The sequence below is a fragment of the Dromiciops gliroides genome, chromosome 5, assembly GCF_019393635.1.
Source record: "Dromiciops gliroides isolate mDroGli1 chromosome 5, mDroGli1.pri, whole genome shotgun sequence".
Lineage (NCBI taxonomy): Eukaryota > Metazoa > Chordata > Mammalia > Microbiotheria > Microbiotheriidae > Dromiciops > Dromiciops gliroides.
The window spans coordinates 281728831-281755228 of NC_057865.1; the positions used below are offsets into that span (position 1 = coordinate 281728831).

The 26398-nt window shown below is 43.3% G+C and overlaps 1 protein-coding gene across 4 annotated transcripts in view; it reads right to left on the reverse strand.

Moving 5' to 3' along the window:
- The window catches only part of SLC41A2 (solute carrier family 41 member 2), a 142184-nt gene that overhangs the window by 58989 nt on the left and 56797 nt on the right, over nt 1–26398 (reverse strand). For all 4 annotated transcript variants that reach the window (XM_043965642.1, XM_043965641.1, XM_043965639.1 and 1 more), the window contains exons 5-8: nt 24785–24929; nt 10384–10530; nt 2041–2188; nt 704–783 (exon numbers count right to left, since the gene is read on the reverse strand). In XM_043965642.1, coding sequence (XP_043821577.1) covers nt 704–783; nt 2041–2188; nt 10384–10530; nt 24785–24929 — 520 coding nt within the window. The remainder of the gene's footprint in view (nt 1–703; nt 784–2040; nt 2189–10383; nt 10531–24784; nt 24930–26398) is intronic.

Sequence of the window (26398 nt, forward strand, 5' to 3'; positions counted from 1 at the left end):
TGCCCATCCCCCTTGGAGCATTTCCTGGCTCTGCAGAGCTCGGTAAAGTCATGAGGATCAGCTCATAATCGTAACATGGCCTGATTCAGCCCCTTTCCCATGAGCAACAGCTTATCCCACTCCTCCTCTGGCACAGACACGTCCATGCCCTGGCCCCCAGACTTCTCACCTCAGTTGTCAGCATACTCCCTGTCCATAGCCTCAGGCAGAGATCAGCTTCCTATGGAGGTCCCACTCATGCTTCATCTTCCCTTCTTACAGTCTGGGTATGAGGGAGTCTTTTTGTGATTCTAGTCAGACCCTGGATGGGGAATGATCCTCAAGGATGGACCCTCTCACCCCTTCCCCAACACCTCATTTGTACTGATGGCTCAAGGTAGCTAAGTGATAGGCCAGATAACAAGTACTGGGAGCAGAATCCGAACTCGAGTCTGCTGACCTGAAACTGAACACTCTTTACACAAGAGAGCATTTGCCCCTCTCACCCTTTTCTCTCAAGCACCAAGTCTGCATGACTCACAAGCTCATATTTCTAGTTACATGAGGAGGGTAGATCTTGAGACCAATGAAACTAAGGTCAAAACCTGGGAACAATAGCCTAGAAGAAGAAAAAACCCTCAAGATGTAGATCTTAGAATTTATTAGACATTTATTTGTTGAACAACTATTCCAAGACTCACTAACAATCTTATTTAGGTCTTACCGTTAATAACTGGAGTGTACACAACAATTCCAACCAAATTCGGGTCTGATACTGTCGTGTCTAGAATAAGGCCCCCAATGCTGAAATATAAAACAGCAACATTTAGAAGAAAAAAAGACACTCATTCACACTCCATATTTTTACACAGAAAACCTGCCCTTTTTTTTTTTTTTTTTTTTTGGCGGGGCAATGGGAGTTAAGTGACTTGCCCAGGGTCACACAGCTAGTAAGTGTCAAGTGTCTGAGGCCAGATTTGAACTCAGGTCCTCCTGACTCCAGGGCCGGTGCTCTATCCACTGCGCCACCTAGCTGCCCCATGCGATTTTTCTAAGTCTCAGTATCCTCATCTGTAAGATGGAGACCATAAAAGCCAGAGTAGCTGCCTCAGGTTGTGAGGCTGCAATGGAATCATTTATGTAAAGCACTTTCCAAACTTCACAGGTCTGTGCCGCTGTCAGTCATTAGATCCTGCACTGCCTTGGATTGTGAACTATCTACCATTCTTGTGAAGGGAGGCACCATGTTGGGTGCAAAGGAATAATCTGAGGGAGGCACAGGATGGGAGAGAGGACCAAGAGCCTGCATCAGGAGCCAGGAAGGCCAGCCAGGCTCTAGGTCTGCCCTGACCTATATGGGCCCATCACTTCCACCGCCCTGCAATCATGACTTGTAGAGAAGAGGCCTCTTGGAATTGGTAGCACATTCCACACCCAGAGGCCTCCATCCCAGTATGTCACAGACATGGTCAAAAACAGGCTAGAGATGGGGCTGGAACTTGTGATGTCCCGGGCAGAGTGAACTCTCAGAGGAGGAAACTCCATCTCCTAATGCAGGTCGACACCTGCTCTGCAACTTCTGGTCTTAGAGAGTTGCCAAGAGCACTAGAAGCAAATGACTTAGCTAGGGTCATACAAGCAGGTTGTGTCAGAGGTGGGACTTGAACCGAGCTCTTTCCAACTCTGAGGCCAGCTCTCGATCCACTACATCAAAATATATTTGTGCTTTTTTTTTTTACATCCCCCCCCCTCCACCTTCAAAACCAAATATGGGGTGAAAAGTACAAACCCATTTTTAGAAGAAAAGAATGACTCAACATAAACCCCCTTTTTTCCTTGGCTTATTGAATGTGTCCTTTAAAGCCAAACCAAAACAGCCCCTTGTCTAGAAAACCTTCCCTGAAAAAGTGAGGATTTTTCCATTTCTGGATTTCAACCACCCTTGTTTTCTCCTTCCCTCATCACTGGAGAATTCTCTAAATGCCAGGCCAGATAACGACATTTTTACTCCCGCTAGCCACCTTGCCCACATGCCCACATTGTCTGCCATCTAACACTCACCTGCTTATAACCATGGCTGTGATGACGGGCTCCCAGCCGGAATGGAGAACGGTCCTTGTTGCTGGATGCTTGGCAGCTATCACGATCCATATAGGAGTCAGCGCCAAGAAAAAGGCACCCACTAAAGGAGCTATGTAATAATATGTCTCTAAAATATAAAAAGAAACATTAATTCCAGTTAAGGTGTGGTTCAAAGAAGATTCAATAATGTAACTGAGAACTAAGTATATGGATTGCCATGCGAGCCTGAAGAAAGCCAAAGTTTTTAACTGATTAAATATCTTATATTAAGATGAAAGTATTTGCTCTCTCGCTGGGTAAGGTCCTGAAATGTAGCTGAAATTCTTCATTACTGCAAATCCAATTTTAAAATTCAATTTGAAACAAAGGATTGATAGCCTCGTGTCACACCTAGAATGGAAGACACTCCAGGTCATCTTTATTGTGACCTTTCCCACCCCTCAGCCTGGTGCCATCTTCTGCACACATGTTGGTGGAATGAATGAGCTAACAAATGCTGGGAACCCATAATCATAGGGATTAAATTAAACAAACAAATGGTTCCGGGGCAGCTAGGTGGTGCAGTGGATAGAGCACCTGCTCTGGATTCAGGAGGACCTGAGTTCAAATCTGGCCTTAGACACTTGACGCTTACTAGCTGTGTGACCCTGGGCAAGTCACTTAACCCCATTGCCCCACAAAAACAAACAAACAAAACAAATGGTTCCATTTGATGACATACTCTCAGTATATGGCTCTGGACAAGACATCCTGCTTCCCAAGAAAGCCCCTCTGCAGAGACTTCCCCAGTAAATAGCCATTTACGTGTCCTCCCATTTGACGTCTTGCACAGCCATTCTATTTTGTGTCATTTTATCAGTGATTTTTTTTTTTTAGTGAGGCAATTGGGGTTAAGTGACTTGCCCAGGGTCACACAGCTAGTAAGCGTTAAGTGTCTGAGGCTGAATTTGAACTCAGGTCCTCCTGCGCCACCTAGCTGCCCCTATCAATGATTTTTAGAGGATGAAAAAAAATTAATTTACAGTCTGGATTCACATTCTCCTTTTCCACCCAATTCAGAGAATCGCAATATTCAAAAGGACCTCAGGACTCACAGAATCTGTCTTTCTTTTCACACTGTATCTCCAGCATTTAGCACAATGCCTGGCACACAGCAGGCACATGATAAATGCTGACCCTGGCCGAGCCTGCTCAGACTCTGTGTGACACAACGCAGGCTACGAGCTCTCACCCCTTCTCATTCTAAGCAGCTCTCGCCCAAGTTCTCCCACATGGCCTTCAGAAAGGATCGATGGAGCACAGTGGGGGCTTTCCTGGATGAGTCCCCTGGTGAAGTCAATCAGGCCACACGCCCCAATGACACCCTTTTCTGGTCCTGCTTCTTTGATCACATTCATTTTGTGCACACGGTTTGTCTTTGGAAGTAGCCGGAGCCTGCACCAATAACCATCAACAAGCATTAAACCCTTACTGTGTGTCAGGTGCTGTGTGAGCTGTTGGGGATCCAAAGCAAAATCAAAACAATCCCTGCCCTCAAGAAGCTTGGGCGGAGCTTCAATTTGCTGTCCTGGTCCTGCCCCTAGGCCCAAGCAGAACCCTGTTCTACGCGACAATCTTGCAAACAGCTGAAGACAGCTGGGACTTGTCCCTCACCGCCCTCCAGGTAAGTCTTCTCAAGGCTAAGCATCTCCAGTTCTTTCCAGTGATCTTCACAGGGGGTCACTATTCTGACCGACCTCCTCTGGACGTGCTCCTAAAATTGGGACATCCAGAACTGGACACAATATGCCAGCATTTCTGGATAAGGATTCAACTAAGACTTTCTCAGTCAGGAGGAATTACATTTGCAAGCAGCGGCTCACCTTGGAGGACCTGAGGGGAAGGGGGCATTGAAAACTCTAAGAAAAGCTTTGTCTAATTCAATCCAGTCAGTAATCTATCCTAACTTGAGAGAAAAAATCGGTGTCATCTTCAAACATTTAAGGTAAAATGGATAAAGAATAAAACCAGTAACTAAAGACATTATCCTTTCAAATCTTAGCCCTTCAACACAGGAAAAAGAGCCCACTGCACCTGCTGGTCCTGAATGAATGATTTTGTTAAATAACTGAATTGTCCAGGTCTTTAGACTTCACCATAAGAAAAGAAACTATGCAATCAGTGGGGAAATGTTGATACAATATGGCTAACCCAAGTGTTTTACAAGAATTCTGTTCTATTGTAAGAGCCTATAAAACGTCACCTTCCTTCCTGGTCCCCACAAATAGCATCACAGCATCAAGAAGAACTGGCATGGTTACACCTATATCCAACCGACCAAATTCCATCAAAATTAGTAGGACTGGAATAAATTGGCAAATAAAGAAACATGTCAAACCTTGGTTTTCTTAGGGATAACAGTCTGTTATAGATGACTGAACATGAAAAGAGGGGACTTGTGAACCACTAATGATATGATCTTGCAAAGAGATATCATTAGCTTAAAACCAACCATGACAGTGGCATCAAATGAAAACACAAAATAGCCCCTTCTAAATGAAAAGCCTGACAGACGAGCTCACGGTTAATATAATGATTTGCATGAACTAGGAATCACATTCCAGGACATCTAGGGTGCTTATCAAACTCTCTGCAACTGTAAACACAACTTTATCATCAATGGATGAAGTCTTTCCTTTGCTTAACCAATTTTCTTTGTGACAAAGGCAAGTTCAGTAGGGGAGGGGAAAGGGCTTTATAACAAAAAATTGGCTGCCATGTCAAGTATAAAAGGCATCAAAAAATCTTCCGAAAAAAAGTCTCCCTGCATTTCACTCTTCACTTGCTATGACGTCAGAGGCCCTGGGCTCAGGTCCCAGCCTCTGAGTGTCCATTTCTGAAGAGATAAAAGCATCTAATAATTCTCATGCGCCGTTGTCCATTAAGCACCTGGTCTGAGCAATCCAGGCACTGCGCTAGGGATGCAGAGACAAAATGAAAAAGAGCCCCCGACCTCAGGGAGCCTGTGTTTTCCCAGGGGATACAGAGGGCATAGACAGATTAATTACTGACGTGATCTTGTGGGGATGGAGAGAACACTAACAATGAGGGGAATCTGGAAGGGCGTCCCATAGGTCTTGGGGAACCAGGGACCCTGAGGGGCTGGTGATGGATGAGATGAGGGATAAGCCAGGCTTGAGGAAGAAGTGGGTCGGTATGGCTGGAAAATCGAGAGGGCAGAACAGAGAGCAAGGTCAAGTGGGGTTAGAAGGGCAGAGAGAGCTAGTCTGTGAAGGGACTTGAAGTCAAACTGAAGAGTCTGGAAGCGATGGGGAGCCACGGAAGTTTCTTGAGGAAAGGTGTGGTAGGATCCTATTTGTGCTTTAGGAAAAATATTCAGGCTGCTCTGTGGAGGGTGGGCTGGAGAGGAAAGAAGCAAGCAGGTAGGGATGCAGTCCGAGGCTATCGGAAGAGTTTAGGAGAAGCTTGGGATGGTGTTTGGGGGGTGAAGAGAAAGGGAAACCCACAATTTACATGACAGATGTAAAGCTGACAGGACTTGGCCACTGAATAGGTGGGAAGGGAGAGGGAGAAGAGTGCGGGATGGTAAACCTGGGGGGGGGGCAGAGAGAAGCTGGTGCCCTCCTCCCACAGCAGAATCCAGCCAGGGCTATACTGAGAAGGGGAGACAGAGAGCCCCATCTGGGGGCAGGGGGTCAGTGTGGGGCCGGCACTGAGGAGAGAGACCCAGCCTCAGCACCAAGGCCTTGGAGCAGTCTGAACCCAAGGGCTCAGATCACCAGGAGAAGGTCTGGAGCCAGAAGAGAGGGTCCTGCACGGAGTCTGGGGGGAGAGCTCCATCTAGTGGGCAGAGAACGGAGCATGTTCCACTGATGAAAACCCAGGGAGAGGAGGGAAGACCTGCGGGGGGACGGCCGTGTCAGGAACAAATGAGAGAAGAGATGGACGCTCTCTGGAACTCAAGGGAGATGTGGTCTAATGGCTGCGATGGAGACAAACTACACTAAGGAATCTCTGAACAGAACACGGGCCCTATTTCTGTGCTTCGACGTGACATCCATCTTTCATGACGTACAGCTCCCTCTGCTCTTCCAACCTGCTGAAAGCATTTCCCAGCTGTCACTGAGGGGGTTCATTAGGATGAAAGGATTCCAGTCTGGAAGGGTCCTTCATCGCCTTCAAGATTCAGCCTGAGAAATGGACAGTTTCCACATGTGAACACCCACATAGGTGGCTATTGAAATCAGTAAAAACCTCTATGGAACAGAACCTAAGTTCTCGCTAGTACTTCCCAAGGGGACATCCTTGGGCTTGTCTAAAGACGAGAGCTTGGGGTCTTCACACACTGCAACCTTGGGAACGTAAAACCAGGGCACCAGCGGAAGGCTAGTCATCGCTTCAGTTAAGCTGGTCTTTTTACGTGAACCCATCCTAAGGAGACATGCTCAAACAGCTTGGTTTGAAAAAAAAAATAAGAAAAAAGAAAAGATGCTAAGGGATGCTAACTTTTCAAAGCAACGTAATAATCCTGTACGTACTAGCGCGAGGGAACTGTGCTCCTGTCTATGAGTAACAGTATGGAATGATCATCACCTCTTCCACTCTGCCCCTGACTTACTAGGTGCTTGCCCATTAATGAGTCTCACGTCCTCGGTTTCCTTATTTAACAAATGAGGAGCCAAGACTACACCATCCCTAAGGCTCTTTCTAGTCCTGATAGCTTCTGATTCTGTAGCAAAATGAAGTTGATGTTAATACAGGAAAGCAGACAAAAGTATTTTGGCTATGGATAGTCAGTACCACTTTTTAATTGCTTCAGCTAAAGTATCTCTAATTTTCTTCCCAGATTTAAATCCTAGGGTACAACTGCTGTACACGAGTGTCACCGCATGTTCTCAGCATTCCATGCGCCAGTGCCTCATCTCACAGAAGCCAGCACGTTATCAGAGGAGTCCTCATGAGGAAATGCAGGAATCATAAAGGTCTCCCCTTACCACCTTTGCTTCCCTTCTACTTGAGTGGTGGCAAGATGGGTCACAGCAGTGGGACCTGGCCTCTGACACTTCTTGGTTATGGGACTTCAGCCAAATCACAGAACCCTCTAAGTGGAATCGGTTCTCCCAGTGTAGAAGAGAACCAGCAGTGCCCCCATGCCTGCACCCCAGAGCTCAGAGGATCAAATGGAAAACCATAAACCACAATACAAATCTAAAGGATGATCCTGGTGGGCAGTCACGCCGGGGGAGGAGCTCAGAACAATGGGCTAACCTTGTAGCTCTCTTTCCATGGAAGCGCCAACAGTGGAGTAAGGACATGGAGCACCACCTATTGGCCTCCTATGTCAACCCTAGCCTCTAGTTTGTGGCTCCTGGGTCAGTGAAGGGCCAGGAAGGGGAGGAGAAGCAGTCCCTGTGACTCTAGCAATGGAGGAACTCTTTTTTGGTGAGGAAATGCCATTGCCAATACCCATCAGCCACCATGCCTGGCCTTAGTCTTAGGGACCTTCACAGGCCACAAAGAGCGGAGGTACTCTGCCCAGAACTACACGGTGTTGAAGGCTGAATTTGAACTCAGGTCTTCCTGTCTGGATACCTGTGCACCCACGACACCACACTGCCTCTCTCAATAGCTCAGCACAGTGATCCTTTCCAAATATCAACTGCCCATCACCTAAGAAATTAAATGGACATTTGGGGGAAGTTTTGCTGAAGCCACAGATGGCATGGGAAGGCCAGAAGACAACAGAGCCTATGACCAAATACTTAACCCAAGTTTTACAATAAGGTGCTTGTAAACACCCCATAAAAGAAAAGGAAAAATTCAGACTTCTTCTCTGGTATGAAGGGAGGGCCAAAAAATTCTGCGGGGACTTTCCAGATTGGGGAGGGCAGAGGATTCCATGCCCCAACCCCTGAGATGCGGAAGGGATAACTGCATTCTATTCTCAACTCCTCTGTCTACCTGGGACTGCAGCAGGGAAAACCTGGAACACCAAGAATCTAGATTTTATTTATTTACCAGTACGATGACACCAGTGAGTGAGATCCCTGCAACAACCAGGGCAATCAATCAGCAAGCACGTATTAAGCACCGACTGTGTAGCAGCCCCTGATGAGCTCAAGGAGCCGAATCTAAAGGGAGGGGCCCCCTGACAACAACTGTGTAAAAGCTGGTGTTAATCAAGCCCTTTATGGTTTGCCATCTCACTTGATCCTCACGGCAGCTAGGTGGCGCCATAGAGAGCTGGGCCTGGAGTCAGGAAGTCTTGCTCATCTCCGAGTTCAAATCCAGCCTCATACCCTAGCTGGGTGACCCTGGGCAAGTCATTTATCCCTGTTTGCCTTAGTTTCCTTATCTGCAAAATCAGCTAGAAAGAGAAATGGCAAACCACTCCAGCATCTCTGCCCAGAAAACCCGAAATGGGATCATGAAGAGTTGGACACAGCTGAAAAATGGGCGAACATCTGATCCTCACAATGGTCCTGGGGAGGGGTGCTATGTGTTCCCGTTTTAGAATTGAGGAAATTGAGGCAGACAGTAGTTAAGTGACCTGGACAGGAGAACGCAGCTAGCTAGGAAGTGTCTAAACCCAGGTCTTTCTGATTGCAGGCCGGGCCTCAATCCGCTGAACCACCAGCTGCTTAAAGACACATGGACACAGTGTAAATGGGAGGCGATCTTCAGTGGGACAGGCTTCCTGCAGAGGGGAGTACTGAGCTAAGACCTGGAGGAGGGGAGGGGGAGAGCACTGCAAGCCTGCGCCTGTAAGAAAGCCGGAGTTGGAGGCCAGGGCCCCAGGACAGTGTAGTACATGAGGGCCCAGGTTGTGAGAGGCGTCCAAGGTGCTTGGCCCAGGGCCTGGCTCATGGCAAGGACTGGTAGAGATGCCCCTAACCTTGGGTTTGAACACTCCCTCTGCCTTCTGCAGCTGGACGGCCAGGCACGTGGGCAAACACCCGTGATCCTGTGCAGCCCTAGGAGGGTTCCCTCGATATTGTGGATGGGACACAAATGGTGAGCCTCTGAAACCAGCTGGGCATTTACCAATCAACCAAACTGAAGGCCAGAGAGCTGTGACATCTGGGCACCCTCTCTTTATTCTATGCCTTAGGTCATGGATGGAAGGGTTTTTTTGTTTTGTTTTGTTTTGGTGAGGCAATTGGGGTTAAGTGACTTGCCCAGGGTCACACAGCTAGTAAGTGTTGAGTGTCTGAGGACAGATTTGAACTCAGGTCCTCCTGAATCCAGAGCCAGTTCTCTATCCACTGCGCCACCTAGCTGCCCTGATGGAAGGTTTTTTTGTTTTGTTTTGTTTTGTTTTTTTATCTGAATCTAAATACATTCTCCCCCTTAATAAACCGGTTAGAAATCATTAGTTTAACGATGTAGTTTGTTGGAGGAAAGCACATATTTGGAGTCGAAGAACACGCAGTTAAACCCTAGCCTTGCTACTTATGACCTGGCTGAGTTAATCTCCGTGGGCCTTAGTTTCCACAAATGAAAAATGAGAGGACTATACTAGATAGTCTATCCCCTCCAGCTTCAATCGTAAGATAGGAGGATTGGCTGAAGAACTTTAGAGAGCATTTGCAGATGAACACCTTCCTTTATTACTCAACAACCCACCACCTTGAGTTACGTCCTGTGAATGTGCTGTCCACTCGAAGTCCTTACCCATGGCCAAGAGAGCAGCTGAGGGGAATGCGAGCTCAATTGGCAGAAAGAAAATGTAGTTAGGGCTCTGAGCTTTACCACTTTCTAGCATGCGACTGACCCTGGTGACCTCTCTGAGCCGCAGCTTCCCCATTGATAAAATAGGGATCACCATACTAATACCATTTATTGTAAATGTTTTGTTTTCAGTTCAGTTCCGGATTATCTCCTTCCCTCCACCAACCTCCCCCACCTACTGAGAAGGCAAGAAATACAACACCCAAAGACACCAGAGGAAAAGGAAAAGGCCCCATCAGTACAAAACAAATCATAGTAATAACTCTATGGGGTAGCAGAGAATTGGAAACTGAGAGGATGCCCATCAACTGGCACAACATTTAATCAGGTTAATAAATCCCCTTATTTATAACAGTAGCAGCTAATTTTAGCACAGGGATGATATTATTATTGCAGTGTCTTTGCCTTATTTTATTTTAAGAATACTTACCAAGGGGGCAGCTAGGTGGCGCAGTGGATAAAGCACTGGCCCTGGATTAAGGAGGACTTGAGTTTAAACCCAGCCTCAGACACTTGACACTTACTAGCTGTGTGACCCTGGGAAAGTCACTTAACCCTCATTGCCCCACTTAAAAAAAAAAGAATACTTACCAAGGCAGGCATAAAGACCCTGGCTTATCCAGGCTAATATGGCCAGAGTAATGAGGTCCCCAAAACTAGCAGCAATAGGAGTGGCCACATTGTCCGGGTTGATACCAGTCTTCTTTGAGCCAACAATGACACCAACCATTATTATCCCTAAAAGAAGAAATAAAGCCAGTTTTTTATTCATATCAAGACTCCTTTTCCTGTGATTCAAGGAAAACCCTCAGATTCCTAAGGGTGCGTGGTAAACTGAAATATATGCATTCATCACTGGAGCCAAACAACTAATCTGCCTCGATTACATGACTTGAGCAAAAGACGTAAAGAAAATGTTTTGGCAAAAAAAAAAAATGCCTTCTAAAGATTTCAAATGGAGGTCACTGTCGAGATAAACATTTTCTTTCATCTATTATCGCCTGAGAAGTTCAGTGATGAGTTATATAGTGGGAGACAGTTACTTTGTAAATCTGGAGAAATAAATTAAATGCATGCAAATGCTGAAAAACAACACTCAGATGGAAAATTCAAATTTACTTCCACATGTATTTTGTATTTAATTTATGCAAGGGCCTCACGGTCCAATATTTTTATTCCAAACCTCAAAAGTAAAGCAGTGAATGGAAGCAACAAAGAAAAGTGGGTCATGTTTCCATGTGTGAGCAACTAGGGGAAGAAACTGATCTGTTTATACTGATCTAGATTTTTAAATATTCAGAACAAGGAAGGAATGATGACTCCTGGATGGCAAAACACATACAAAGAGCTTTGAAGTCTTTTTCTTTTTTTTTTAAGATACTCACCTTGGGGAAATAAATCATTGGCCAGAATTACAAAGGAATCCCCACCACTGCAGAAGGGATTCCTGTTCAGGTACAGGTGAGATGAGGTGACCTCTTGGGTTCCCTTCTACTCTGAGAGACCAGGACTAGGCAAAAATTACCAGGGGATTCTGGGATCACATTTGTTCCTTAGAGTCTTGTGTCTAACAACACAAAGGGCAGCTCTCTGCACATAGACTACACTTAATAAACAGTTGCCTAATCAAATTTAATAGCTGCTAGCACCAGCCCTGGATTCAGGAGGACCTGAGTTCAAATCCAGCCTCAGACACTTAACACTTACTAGCTGTGTGACCCTGGGCAAGTCACTTAACCCCAATTGCCTAAAAAAAAAATTTAATAGCTGCTAAAGGAATGGCAAGATCAACCTATAGCAGGATTTAAGTTTCCTCTGGGATCTAGATGGCAAATTCCACAGTGCCCTGACCTTGTTATTAAGAAGATTCAAATTCAAATGATCCCTCAGACTCTGCCTGGCCATATCACCCTGGGCAAGTCACTTGGCTCCTCTGCTCTCCAGTTTCATCTATAAAATGGGGGTGATGACGAGAGCACCTCTCTCCCGGGGTTGTCAGAAGGCCTCTGTGCAGGGCACTGCAAACCTTCAGGCACAGTCTCTATAGATGCAGCAGCTGCTGCTGACACTGTCAGATGCCACCAATGGGGAGGCGTGGTCAGTGGCAAAGTTTGATCTTCAACACTCTTCCACACTGATCATACGCCCGACAATCATCTGCAAGAGGCTGATTGCTCTGGCTACATGGGAATGAAGTGTGAGAGCTGCACATGGTGAGATGCTGCCAGGCCCCGGAGAAGAGATCCTCGCTGGGACCCAGAGCTGAAGACAAGACATGCCTGGAGCCAAGAGGATTTTGTTAAAGGAATTATGGGGATTCGGAGATTTTCTGCTGTTATTAGGCAGCAACAGCCATGACGGAGCCTCAGGCGCCTCAGGATAGCACAGCAAATAAGCTAGCCCTAAAATTTAGCAATGCCAAAAAAAAACCAGCTAAAGAAATTATCCTAATAAGTCACATTTATTTAACAGTTGAAGGATTACCAAGGAATTTCTCACAACAACCCTATGAGGGAGGTAGCTGCCATATTATAGATAAGGAATAAACTCTCCAAGAGGCAAAGTGACTTGCCTGCGGTCACCGAGCTAGTAAGAAGTGTAAGAGCTAAGATCAGTCACATTATAAGCCTGCACACTTCTTACAACACCAGGCTGCCTTGGTAAACACCAAATGCACAGCTAAACAACACTCTTTCATCAAGGCTCTTTCTTGGGCAGCACTGATCACACTTCAGGAAGAGGTGAGCTGACCAGTAGGAGCACCCCGTCCACTGGCACAAGTGGGAAGTCATGGCTGGGCATCTGAACCAGTAGCTTGCATAGCCCTGGACTGCTCAGAAGCCTGCCTGCCGAGGAGTCTCCTAACATGGGCTACTCCTCAGCCGGTGGACAGCGCCTGTCCTGGGCCCATGCACAAAGCCTTTCCAACTGGAAGATCCCAACAGAATATATGCTCCACTGGCATCCCTTCAAAAACCACTGGTCACCACAGAAGATTCACCTCCTTCTATGTCTTCTTGCATTTCAAAAGCATCAATGAGACATGGGGAGATCACTTTGTACAGAGTGTCCAAGGGCCTCACCATGGCCTGCGTCACTCCCAAGGAGGCAGGAACCAGATTATAACATAATTGGGAAATATTTAACAAACTCAATAAACACATGATAGAGAACAGATAATGGGACTGTGGTCTTCTAAGTCAATCCCACGAGGGATCCTTCAGTACAGCTCATTTGTACTAGAGTGTGATGCCCCTGCTGTAATGACCAAAGTGCCGGACTCAGAATCAGGGACACATTAGTTCAAATCCTGTCCCAGACACTTACACTAGCAAGTCACAGGGTCTCTTGACATCAGTTTCCTCATCTGTAAAACGGGGCAGATAACAGCACCTACCTCACAGGATTGCTGTGAGGAGCAAATGAGACAAGTATGGGAAGTGCTTTACAAACCTAACGCTCTTACTGTTACACAACACGACTGTCCCACCCCCACTTCCAATCACACGTTTCCTCAACAATCTCCCTTTTGCCTCCTCTCAAGCATATGCCATTATTGGAAATATTCTGCATTGAGAGGCAAAACAGTGGGGCAGCAGAAAGCAGTGCAGCCCGGCTTCCCCCACAGCTGTTGCAACAGTGATCTAAGAAGAACATCAGACCAAGCAGTGATTTAAAGTCAAAGAAGAAATTCCTGGATTAAGAAATCAAAGGAGAAAATATAGTTTCTCATCTTTCCAGGCCAAGATCATAAATTAAACCTGCAGGTAAGTGATGAGGGTGGCTACTCTGGAACCACTGAGTCAGTGTCCAGAGTTCCAAGGTAGGCCAGCTATGGTCAGAACATGCTCAGAACTGGTCTGGGATTCACCCACCACCCCAGACCAAGGCTAGAGGTTTGGAGTCTTCCAGAAGGGACAACCAGAGCCTGAGCCAGGGGTTTCCCATCTTGGAATTAGTCCCCTAACTCAGGACAACAGCCCATTTTGTTTGATTTTTTAAGGGAATTTAAAATGAAATTATATATTAAACAAGAACACAGGAGGAAATAACTAGAAAAGAAGTGAGGGCTGTGGAAAAAGGCTTGTAAAGAGATTAACAGCTTAACAGGAGAGGTTTAAAACCTTACCAAAACAACAGACTTCTCGAAAACTAGACTGGACCAAGCAGAATTTAATAAGATAATTTAAAAATCACTGGACTATCTGAAAGATATGATGGGTAAAGAACAAATATGGATATCATGTTTCAAGAAAACTGCCCAGATCTCATGGAACAGAAAATAAAGTGAAGTCAAGTCAGCAAACATTTATGAAGCAATTACTGTGCCAGGCACTCTGCTCACAAATTGTAAGTAATAAAAAGTAAAAATAGAGAGAACCCATTGGTAGCCACCTGAAATAAACCCCAAAATTAACACTCCCAGGAATGTCACAGCTAAAATCTAAGACTAAGGATTTCCAGGTCAAAGAAAACAATATTGCAAGTAGCCAGAAACACTTCAAATACCAAAGAACCACATTCAGGATTCACTCAAGACTTAGAAGCTACTTACTACAAAGGAAGGAAGAGCATAGAATATGAATTCTAGAGGGGGCAAGGAGGATGGACCTTAAATGAAATAGACAACTTCTAAGCATTCGTAATGAAAAGAGTGAAGCTGAATAGAAACTGAGAAATACAAATAGGGAAGCAAAAAGAAATATTAAAAGGTAAATAAATGTGGGCCATAAGAAAAGTCTTTATAAGAAAGAAATGTTTGCCTTATGAAGGGAGGGGTAGGGGTTGGAGAGAAGAGATAATACATTATAAGCCAAAATATCATCAGGGATAATAAAAAGAGTCAAATAAAATAGAGAGCCTAAGAGCTATTTTTCCCCCAAATCAATCAATAAAAACTGAAAAGAAAGAAGAAAGGGGTGGAGCCAAGATGGCAGAGAAAAGGCAGGGATTTGCCTGAGTTCTTCCCAAAACTCCTCCAAACAACTTTAAATAATGCCTCCAAACAAATTTTGGAGCAACAAAACCCACAAAAGGATGGGGTGACAAAAATTTTCCAGCTCAAGACAACTTAGAATCTGTTTGGCAGGAAAGGCCTATTGCACTGAGGTAAGAGTTGAGCACAGTCCAGCTAAGGCTGTGCCCCAACTAACCAGCAGTAGGTATTGGGGGAGCAAATCAATAAATGGTGGTTTGCGGACCCCTCAGCCCCCAGATGGTGAGGGGTCAGACAAATGGTCAGAAGATTACAAGAGCTCCTTTTGCTGGCCCTGGGGGCAGGACTCTGTTGCATTGCCCATCCTTGGATCTGGGTCACAATCCTGGGTCTCAGTCCCAGGTCGAGGAGGAGCACTAGCACACCATCACTTGTGGTCTCAGGGGAGCTGGGACACCGGTCACAGGTCCAGGACAGAAAAGAGTGCTTGTGGCTATTCCCACACCAGAATACAGGCAAGGAGAGCAGTAAACATACCTCTCCTTAGAGCATACCGCCTTAGAAGAACTGAAAACTTACAGGTCCCTAAAAGCATCTCTGAAAATAGCTGCACAAAAACCCTGAAGCTTAAGGCAATGCGCCCTTCACCCTGGAAGCAGAGCACCACTTTAACATAGTGTTAAAAGTCAAGAAATAGGCTGGGAAAATGAGCAAACAGCAGAAAAAAAGACCCTCGCTATAGAAAGTCTCTATGGCGACAAGGAAGATCAAAACACAAGCTCAGAAGAAGACAACAAAGTCAAGACTGCTACATCCAAAAGAAAATGATGAATTGGCCTCAGGCCACGGAAGAGCTCAAAAGGGATCTTTAAAAATCAAGTAAGGAAGATGGCAGAGAGGAAGCAGCAAGCTGCCTGAGCTCTCCTTCTGTTCCCTCAAAACGAACATTAAATCAAGCCTCTGGACGGATTCTGAAACTACAGAACCTGCAAAGAGACAGAGAGACACAGTCCTCCAACCAGAGATAATTTAGAAGACTTCAGGAAAAGGTCGGTCTGACTCGGGCAAAAGGGAGGCCCAGCGCAGGGCAGCAACCCAGCGCCGAGGGGGTCGGGGCAAATCAGCAGGAGCTGCGGGTCACAGCCGAACAACTGAGGCTCCCGGAACCTGGTTCAAAAATCTGGTGGCCAAGAAGGACAGTGGAAAAACCTACCTGCACCGGCTAAGAGGGCCACGAACGGCGGGATCAGACGCCGGGGTCCTGCACCTGGCTGGCCGAGCACAATCAGACAGGAAGTGCAGGGCAGGGGATCTCCACACACCATAAAGGCCTCAGAGTAAAAGCCCGGTCACACAGCACCTATACACCTGCACAAGAAGCCCAAAACAGGGACCCTGGTGCCCCCAGAGCAGACCTCAACTTAAAGAATAAATAAATAAGCTGCAATAATGAGTAAGAAGCAAAAAAGAGCCCTCTCCATTGAGAGCTTCTGTATCAATAGGGAAGAAGCCAACACAAACTCAGATGAGGACAATAGCCTCAAATTGTCTACATCTGAAGCCTCACAAGGGAAGGTGAATTGGTCGCAAGAACAAAAAGCCTTCCTGGAAGAGCTCAAAAAGGATTTTAAAAATCAATTGCAAGAGGTAGAAGAAAAAATGGGGAGAGAAATGAAAGCAACACAAAAAAACTATGAAAAAAGAATCAGCAGCTTGGAAAAGGAAGCTGAAGAAAACAAAGCCTTAAAAAATTCATTTGGCCAAATGGAAAAAAAGCTGCATAATCTCACTGAAGAAAACAATACCTTAAAAAATTCACTTAGCCAAACGGAAAAAAAGGTACATAATCTCACTGAAGAAAACAATACCTTAAAAAATTCACTTAGCCAAATGGAAAAAAAGGTGCATAATCTCACTGAAGAAAACAATGCCTTAAAAATTAAAGTGGGACAGTTGGAAGAAAAGGAATCCATGAGACACCAAGAATCGGTCAAGCAGAATAAAAAAAATGAAAAAATAGAAGAAAATGTGAAATACCTCATTGGAAAGACAACTGATCTGGAAAACAGATCGAGGAGAGACAATTTGAGAATCATTGGACTGCCTGAAAGCCATGACCAGAAAAAGAATCTAGATACCATATTCCAGGAAATTATTAAGGAGAACTGCCCTGATATCATAGAATCAGAGGATAAAATCATCATTGAAAGAATCCATCGATCACCTCCTGAAAGAGACCCCAAAAGGAAAACTCCAAGGAATATTGTAGCCAAATTCCAGAATTATCAGGTGAAGGAGAAAATACTCCAAGCAGCCAGAAAGAAGCAATTTAAATATCATGGAGCCACAGTCAGGATTGCTCAGGACCTGGCAGCTTCAACATTAAAGGACCGCAAGGCTTGGAATATGATATTCCGGAAGGCAAAGGAGATTGGATTGCAGCCGAGAATCTATTACCCAGCAAAAATGTGCATTTTCTTTCAGGGGAAAAGATGGACATTTAATGACATTGGGGACTTTCAATCTTTCCTGGTGAAAAGACCAGAACTGAATAGAAAATTTGATCTCAACATACAAGACTCAAGAGAAGTTTAAAAAGGTAAACAGAGGGGGAAAAAAAAAGTTACTCTATTAGGTTAAACTGTTTATATCCCTACACAGGAAGATAATACTCATAACTCTTAAGAACTGTAAATGTATTTGGGCAGAGAGAAGGACTTTATATAGAGGGGATAAATATAAATTGTCTTTGATGTGATGATACAAAAGAATTAAGGGGATAAAAAGGGAGTCTATGGGGAGGAGAGGAAAGGGGAGGTGGAATGGGATGAATTATATCATATGAAGAGGTGGAAAAAAACCTATTATAATAGAGGGAAAGAAAGGAGGGGGGAACATGGTTTCAACCCTATTCTCATTAGATTTGACTCAAAGAGGGAATAACATATACGTTCATTGGGATAAAGAAACTTAACTCACTCTTTAGGGAAACAAAAGGGGAAGGGAAAGGGGGGGACTGAGAAGGGAGGACAAAAGCAAGGGAGAAAAGGGTAAAGAAAAGAGAGGGGGGTGATAAAAAGGGAGGGCAGATTGGGGGAGGCAGGGGTAAGAAGTAAAACGTCGGTGAGGAGGAATAGGGTGAAAGAAGGGGGGAAAAGTACAAAGGGGGTAAATAGAATGGAGGGGAATAGACAGTCAGTAATAATAACTGTGAATGTGAATGGGATGAACTCTGCTATAAAACGGAAGCGAATTGCAGAGTGGATTAAAAACCAGAACCCTACAATATGCTGTTTATAAGAAACACATTTGAAGCAGAGAGATACACACAGAGTAAAGGTAAAAGGCTGGAGCAGAATATATTATGCCTCAGCTAAAGTCAAAAAGGCAGGGGTAGCAATCCTTATCTCAGACAAAGTGCAGGCAAAAATAGATCTCATTAAAAGAGATAAGGAAGGAAATTACATCTTACTTAAAGGTACTATAGATAATGAAGTAATATCAATATTGAATATGTATGCGCCAAGTGGTATAGCATCCAAGTTCTTAGAGGAGAAGTTAAATGAGTTACAAGAGGAATTAGATAGTAATACTATACTAGTGGGGGATCTGAATCTCCCCCTCTCAGAATTAGATAAATCTAGCCAAAAAATAAATAAGAAAGAAGTGAAAGAGGTGAATAGATTACTAGAAAAGTTAGACATGATAGATGTCTGGAGAAAATTGAATGGGGATAGAAAGGAATATACCTTTTTCTCAGCAGTACATGGCACATTTTCAAAAATTGACCATGTATTAGGGCACAAAAACATCATAGTCAAATGTAGAAAGGCAGAAATAGTAAATGCATCCTTCTCAGATCATGATGCAATAAAAATTACATGTAAGAAAGAGCCAGGGAAAAGTAGAATGAAAATCAATTGGAAACTAAATAATTTCATTCTAAAGAATGAATGGGCCAAACAAGAAATCATAGAAACAATCAATAACTTTATCCAAGAGAATGACAATAATGAGACAACATACCAAAATCTATGGGATGCAGCCAAAGCAGTGCTTAGGGGAAAATTTATAGCTCTAAATGCTTACATGAATAAAAAAGAGAAAGAGGAGATTAATGAATTGGGCATGCAACTTAAAAAGCTAGAAAAAGAACAAATTAGAAATCCCCAATTAGACACTAAATTAGAGATCCTGAAAATTAAAGGAGAAATCAATAAGATTGAAAGCAAAAAAACTATAGAACTAATCAATAAAACTAAGAGCTGGTTTTATGAAAAAACCAATAAAATAGATAAAATACTGGTTAATTTGATTAAAAAAAAGAAAGAAGAAAACCAAATTACCAGTATCAAAAATGAAAAGGGTGATGTTACCACCAATGAAGTGGAAATTAAAGCAATAATTAGGAAATATTTTGCCCAACTGTATGCCAATAAATTTGACAATCTAAATGAAATGGATGAATATTTACAAAAATACAAACTGCCCAGGTTAACTGAAGAGGAAATAAAATCCTTAAATAAACCCATATTAGAAAAAGAAATTGAACAAGCTATTAATGAACTCCCTAAGAAAAAATCCCCAGGGCCAGATGGGTTTACGGGTGAATTTTACCAAACATTTAAAGAACAATTAATTCCAATATTATACAAATTATTTGGAAAAATAGGTGAAGAAGGAGTTCTACCAAATTCGTTTTATGACACAAATATGGTGGTGATACCAAAACCAGGCAAAGCAAAAACAGAGAAAGAAAATTATAGACCAATCTCCCTAATGAATATTGATGCTAAAATCTTAAATAAGATATTAGCAAGGAGATTACAGCAAGTGATCACCAGGATAATACACTATGACCAGGTGGGATTTATACCAGGAATGCAGGGCTGGTTCAACATTAGGAAAACTATTAACATAATCAACCACATCAATAAGAAAACCAACCAAAATCATATGATTATCTCAATAGATGCAGAGAAAGCTTTTGACAAAGTACAGCACCCATTCCTAATAAAAACACTAGAGAGTTTAGGAATAGGGGGAGCTTTCCTTAGAATAATAAACAGTATCTACCTAAAGCCATCAGCAAGTATTATATGCAATGGAGATAAATTAGAGGCCTTCCCAATAAGATCAGGGGTGAAACAGGGATGTCCATTATCACCCCTATTATTTAATATTGTCCTAGAAATGTTAGCTTTAGCAATCAGAGAAGAGAAAGGAATTAAAGGAATTAGAATAGGCAAGGAGGAAACAAAACTATCACTCTTTGCAGATGATATGATGGTATACTTAAGGAATCCTCGAGAATCAAGTCAAAAATTACTTGAAACAATTAACAACTTTAGCAAAGTAGCAGGATATAAAATAAATCCACATAAATCATCAGCATTTCTATACATGACCAACAAAGTCCAGCAGCAAGAGATAGAAAGAGAAATTCCATTTAAAGTAACGGTAGGTAATATAAAATACTTGGGAGTCTACTTGCCAAGACAAACCCAGGAACTCTATGAACACAACTACCAAACACTCTTCACACAAATCAAATCAGATCTAAATAATTGGAAAGATATCAATTGCTCATGGATAGGCAGAGCTAATATAGTAAAAATGACAATACTGCCTAAATTAATTTACTTATTCAGTGCCATACCAATCAGGCTACCTAAAAATTATTTTATACAGCTAGAAAAAATAATAACAAAATTCATCTGGAAAAACAAAAAATCAAGAATATCCAGGGAAATAATGAAAAAAAATTCACAGGAAGGTGGGTTAGCGGTACCAAACCTGGAGCTTTACTATAAAGCGGCAGTCATCAAAACTATCTGGTACTGGCTAAAAAATAGAGTGGTAGATCAATGGAATAGGCTAGGCTCAGGAAATGCAGTAGTAAATGACACTAGTAATGTAGTGTTTGATAAACCCAAAGACTCCAGCTTCTGGGATAGGAACTCAGTATTTGACAAAAACTGCTGGGAAAACTGGAAGATAGTATGGCAGAAATTAGGCTTAGACCAACATCTTACACCTTATACTAAAATAAGGTCAAAATGGTTACATGATTTAGACATAAGAGGTGATACCATAGGTAAATTAGGAGAGAAAGGAATAGTGTACCTATCAGATCTTTGGAAAGGAGAACAGTTTTTGACCAAACATGAGATAGAGTATATTATAAAATGCAAAGTGGATGATTTTGATTATATTAAATTAAAAAATTTTTGTACAAACAGAAGCAATGCATCCAAAATTAGAAGGGAGGCAGAAAGCTGGGAAACAATTTTTGAGGCCAGTGCTTCTGATAAAGGCCTCATCTCTAAAATATATAGGGAATTAAATCAAATTTATAAGAATCCAAGTCATTCCCCAATTGAGAAATGGTCAAAGGATATGAACAGGCAGTTTTCTGATGAAGAAACCAAAGCTATCTATTCCCATATGAAAAAATGCTCTAAATCTCTAATGATTAGAGAGATGCAAATTAAAACAACTCTGAGGTACCACCTGACACCTATCAGATTGGCTAAAATGACAAAAAAGGAAGATAATAAATGTTGGAGAGGCTGTGGGAAAATTGGAACACTAATGCATTGTTGGTGGAGCTGTGAGCTGATCCAACCATTCTGGAGAGCAATTTGGAATTATGCCCAAAGGGCGATAAAGCTGTGCATACCCTTTGACCCAGCAATCCCACTTTTAGGTCTTTTGCCCAAAGAAATCATGGAAGGGGGAAAGGGACCCACATGTACAAAAATATTTATAGCTGCTCTTTACGTGGTAGCAAGGAATTGGAAGTTGAGGGGGTGCCCATCAATTGGGGAATGGCTGGACAAGTTGTGGTATATGAATACAATGGAATACTATTGTGCTGTAAGAAATGATGAGCAGGAAGAGTTCAGAGAAACCTGGAGGGTCTTTCGTGAGCTGATGATGAGTGAGATGAGCAGAACCAGAAGAACATTGTACACAGTATCATCAACATTGAGTGTTGACCTACTGTGATGGACTATATTCTTCTCACCAATGCAATGGTACAGAAGAGTTCCAGGGAACTCATGATAGAAGAGGATCTCCAAATCCAAGAAAAAAAAAAAAGAAAGAAAGAACTGTGGAGTATAGATGCTGATTGAACCATATTATTTCTTTTGTTTTGGGTGCTGTTGTTTTTTTTTTTCTATTTTGAGGTTTTGCATCACTGCTCTGATTCTTTCTCTTGTAACAGGATTAATGCAGAAATAGGATTAATGTTATTATGTGTATATATATGTGTGTGTATATATATATCTATATGTATATGTATAGATATATATAGATATAACCTATATCAGATTACCTGCTGTCTAGGGGAGGGGGGAGGGAGGGAGGGAGGGAGGGAGAAAAATCTGAAAGTGTAAAGCATGTATAAACAAAAGTTGAGAACTATCTTTACATGTAACGGAAAAAATAAAATATCTCAAAAAAAAAAAATCAAGTAAGAGGGGCCGCTGGGTGGCGCAGTGGTTAGAGCACCGGCCCTGGAGTCAGGAGGACCTGGGTTCAAATCTGACCTCAGACACTTAACACTGACTAGCTGTGTGACCCTGGGCAAGTCACTTAACCCCCATTGCCTCACCCAAAAAAAAAATCAAGAGAGGCAGAGGAAAAATTGGGAAGAGAAATGAAAGCAACACAAGAAAATCATGAAAAAAGAATCAACAACTTGGCGAGAGGTACCACTTCTTCCTTTCACTACAAACTCCCAGAAAGAATAATTTCCATTTGCTGCCATCATTTCCCCAATACACAAACCCTCCTCAATCCCTTCCAACCTGGAGTCCAGGCCCAGAACTTTAGGACAACTGACTGTACAGTCCTAGACTATACCAGCCGTCTCTTGAAGGCTCAATCCAGGGCCCTTCTCTCAGCCCTGAGTCCCTCTGAACTCTCAGGAGCATCTAATGCTCTTAGCCACCCCTTCTCCCCTCTGTGACAACACCTCCTTCTGGCTCTTTCTCCTAGCAGTCTAACCAACCCTTCTTGGTCTCCTTTGGTAAACTCGCTTGTTGTCTCTTGTTCCCTTAAAGGGACACTTCCCAGGGCTCTGTCTTGGACTCTCTTTCCTCTGTTATACTTCCTTCTTCCAGATTATACTTTAACCCATGGGAGCCTGGGAGATCTCCATGAAAGTAGATGACTCCTGAATCTAGGTATCTCATCCTAATCTCTGTCTCTGCCCATCATCAGTCACAGATTGTCAGCTGCCTACTAAATAATTCCAGTAGATGATGGAGACAGAATGAGGCAGTATAAAGAACAATGAATTTCGAGTCTAAAGCCATGGGGTCAAATCTCGGCTCAGCTACTTACTACCGGTAAGACTTTGATGAGGCAAATCAGGGAGTCCCTTTGGACCTCAATTCCTCATCTATAAAATGAACAACCGGACTAGACAAACTTTATATAAAGTCTTTCCCTTATGCAAGGAAGAGGTCGGTGAAGAAAGCACCAGGCCTGGAGTCAGGAAGGCCTGAGTTTAAATTCAGCCTCAGACAGTTACAAGTTGTGTGACCCTGGGCAAGTCACTTAACCTCTGTTTGCCTCAGGTTTCTCAATGGTAAAGGGGGATAATAACAGCACTTTCCTCCCAAGATTATTTTGAGGATCAAATAAAATGAGATCAAACATATGTCAATGGGGCAGCTAGTGGTGCAATGGATAGAGCACCAGCCCTGGATTCAGGAGGACCTGAGTTCAAATCCAGCCTCAGACACTTAACACTTACTAGCTGTGTGACCCTGGGCAAGTCACTTAACCCCAATTGCCTCACTAAAAAAATTGTCAAATATCTGTAAAGTGCTCAGCATAGTACCTAACACATGTGTTGTTATCAGGCGTTTCAGTGACGTCTGACTCTGTGACCCCATTTGGGGTTTTCTTGACAGAGATTCTGGAGTGGTTTGCCATGGCCTTCTCCAGTTCATTTGACAGAGAGGAAACATCCTTTTTTCCCTTCCCCACTATCCTGCCCCTCATCTCAACTTCCCTATTTCTGTTGATAGAATCACCATCTTCTGGCTATCAACGTTCAAAATCTTGGAATCATGCCCGATTCTTCCTTCTGATCCCCCCTGCTCCCCCATACATACACAAGCAACCTTCGGGTTCATTCCACTTCCCCAGTATCCCTCCTACCAGTTCCTTGACCTCTCAGTGATTAAAATGCCAACTTTGTAGCACTTAAGGGTTGCTACAATCTGGAGAAAATATTTTCCATTTTTATTTAGCTTCTAAATTTCCAGAGGCTAACTAAAGTGGTTTGTTTACTTTTGTGTTCACTCAGCTGTAGAATCTTTCAGTCTGAATCTTGCTGATGACTCAAGGACAAGTAGATGGCAAATATTTTTGAATCCTAAAAGATATGGCTTCATGGTTTTTACTCAGATATTTCTTTTCTGGAGACTTTACATTAATGAATAAAAATGAAGAAAGGTAACTCCATAGTCATATTACTTCTGAGGTCCCCTTCAACCCAGATTCCTGATTCAATGCAAAATTCTGTTTTAATGGATTAATTTTTAAAAATCAGGGGCCTTGAGAATTCTGTAGCCAACAACATATTGTGGGAAGTGGGCAGTTCCATCCTGTCATTGCCAGAAAAGTGCTTCAAAGTTTTTGTAAAATTGGAAACTTTTTTCCTTCCCTCCACGGGAACTGTCCTTGAAACCGTGCAGAGTTCCTGGAATCCTTGTTGTAATTCAAAAACGCTCTGCCAGGAAAACCTCTGGACATTTTCCATCAACGCTTTCTCAATTAATTGAACTGAAATGCCCAATCAGGAAAGTCAATGCTGAGCGCATTTTCTTGAATCTTTCTGAGGACTATCATCCATGCCCCGAGGAGGTCCAAACCATGCCAGGCTATTAACTTACAGCCCCTGTCACATTCCTATTGGCTAAAAATGGACATTGCAAATGTGGAAGCCGACTGTCATTTCAATCACAAGTGAAACAGACCCGAGTTACTGATCATTGTTTAAAAGCCCACAGGAGGGGACAAGCGGGTTCTCACCCTGTAAGAGGGATGCGATGAAGGCCGTGGCGACGCTGCTGGCACACAGGAGGATGGAATGATCAAGGCGGTATCTCCCTTCTGGAATCCAGCCCAGAATGATGGCGGCCACTGCCGCTAGAAAACCGACCACCGTCGCCTGAACCTGGGCAGGGGAAACAAGACTCCATTCACACAGGATGCTCTATCAAGTGCCTGCATTCACAAGGACTTTTCTTCAAGTCATAAATTCCCCCCACACACACACAGGAAAGGACTCCCACTACATAATCTTTTTTTTTTTTTTTTAGTGAGGCAATTGAGGTTAAGTGACTTTCCCAGGGTCACACAGCTAGTAAGTGTTAAGTGTCTAAGGCCAGATTTGAACTCAGGTACTCCTGAATCCAGGGCCAGTGCTCTATTTACTGGGCCATCTAGCTGCCCCCACTACATAATCTTTTAAGGCAACTGCTAAACTGTAGCTTAATATTCTTTAACATTTTAAAAAATCCTCCCAACCCAAAAATATGGATGTCAGAGTGTTTGGACTTGAAGTCAGAGGATCCAGATTCAAGCCCTGCCTCTGACACACACTAGCTGTGTGACAATGAGCACACCTTAACCTCTCTGAGCATCAACTTACCTGTAAAGCCGGTTTAATAAGACCTGCCTTATCTACCTCAGGATTGTTTTAAAGGTAAAATGAAATAATGGACGTATAAAATTTTGTAACCGCAAAGAATAATGCAAATATGAACTATCACTATTCTTGGCAAGTAATTATGATCAGAAAGGGAGATAAGACAGTCTTATAGGGAGAACAAGGTGTGAGAGACAAACAGCTCACGTGTTGCCTTGTCCCCCCCAAAACTGGCAAAGATCTAAAGGAGAGGGGGCATCTAGGTGGTGCAGTGGCTAAAGCACCAGCCCTGGATTCAGGAGGACCTGAGTTCAAATCCAACCTCAGACACTTGATATTTACTAGCTATATGACCCTGGGCAAGTCACTTAGCTCACTGCCCCACAAAAAAAAAAAAAAAAAAAAAAAAAAAAAAAAAGATCTAAAGGAAAGTCCAAGGATTCCATGAACAAGAATAACACAGGATGAGAATTGTGGAAGGACTTCGATCTGCACCACAGGAGAATGGAGAATGTCCACTTGGATGAGATGAAGAAGTTCACTTCTTGGACTCCTAAGAGTCCTTAATCCCCTTTCAGGCTCTCCTAGGGAGTCTTTCCTGATCCCTCCAGGGTGCTCTTGCTGTTCCCCACACTATCACGCATTTACATATCTCTGTAATGTTGGGGCCCCTCCTTTAGGTTAGGGAAGGTTCTGCATTTTGTCTTATTCCCAGCACCTAGCACATTACCCTGAAAATTGGGGCGGGGGTAGAGGGTCTCTAGATCTGTTATTTCAATGTAAGGAAACCCCCAAAAGAAATAGCAACTAGGGCTCTTCTGTGCCTGGGGCACAGAGACATTAGGTCATTTTTTCAGGGTCACACAGCCAGCACGAATCAGAAGCAGGACACCAATGCTGGTCATACTGACTCCTCATTGACTATACCATGGTGTCTCTGGCCTCACATATGACAGGCACTTAACAAAAGCTTGCTGAATCTAAGGATATGTTAT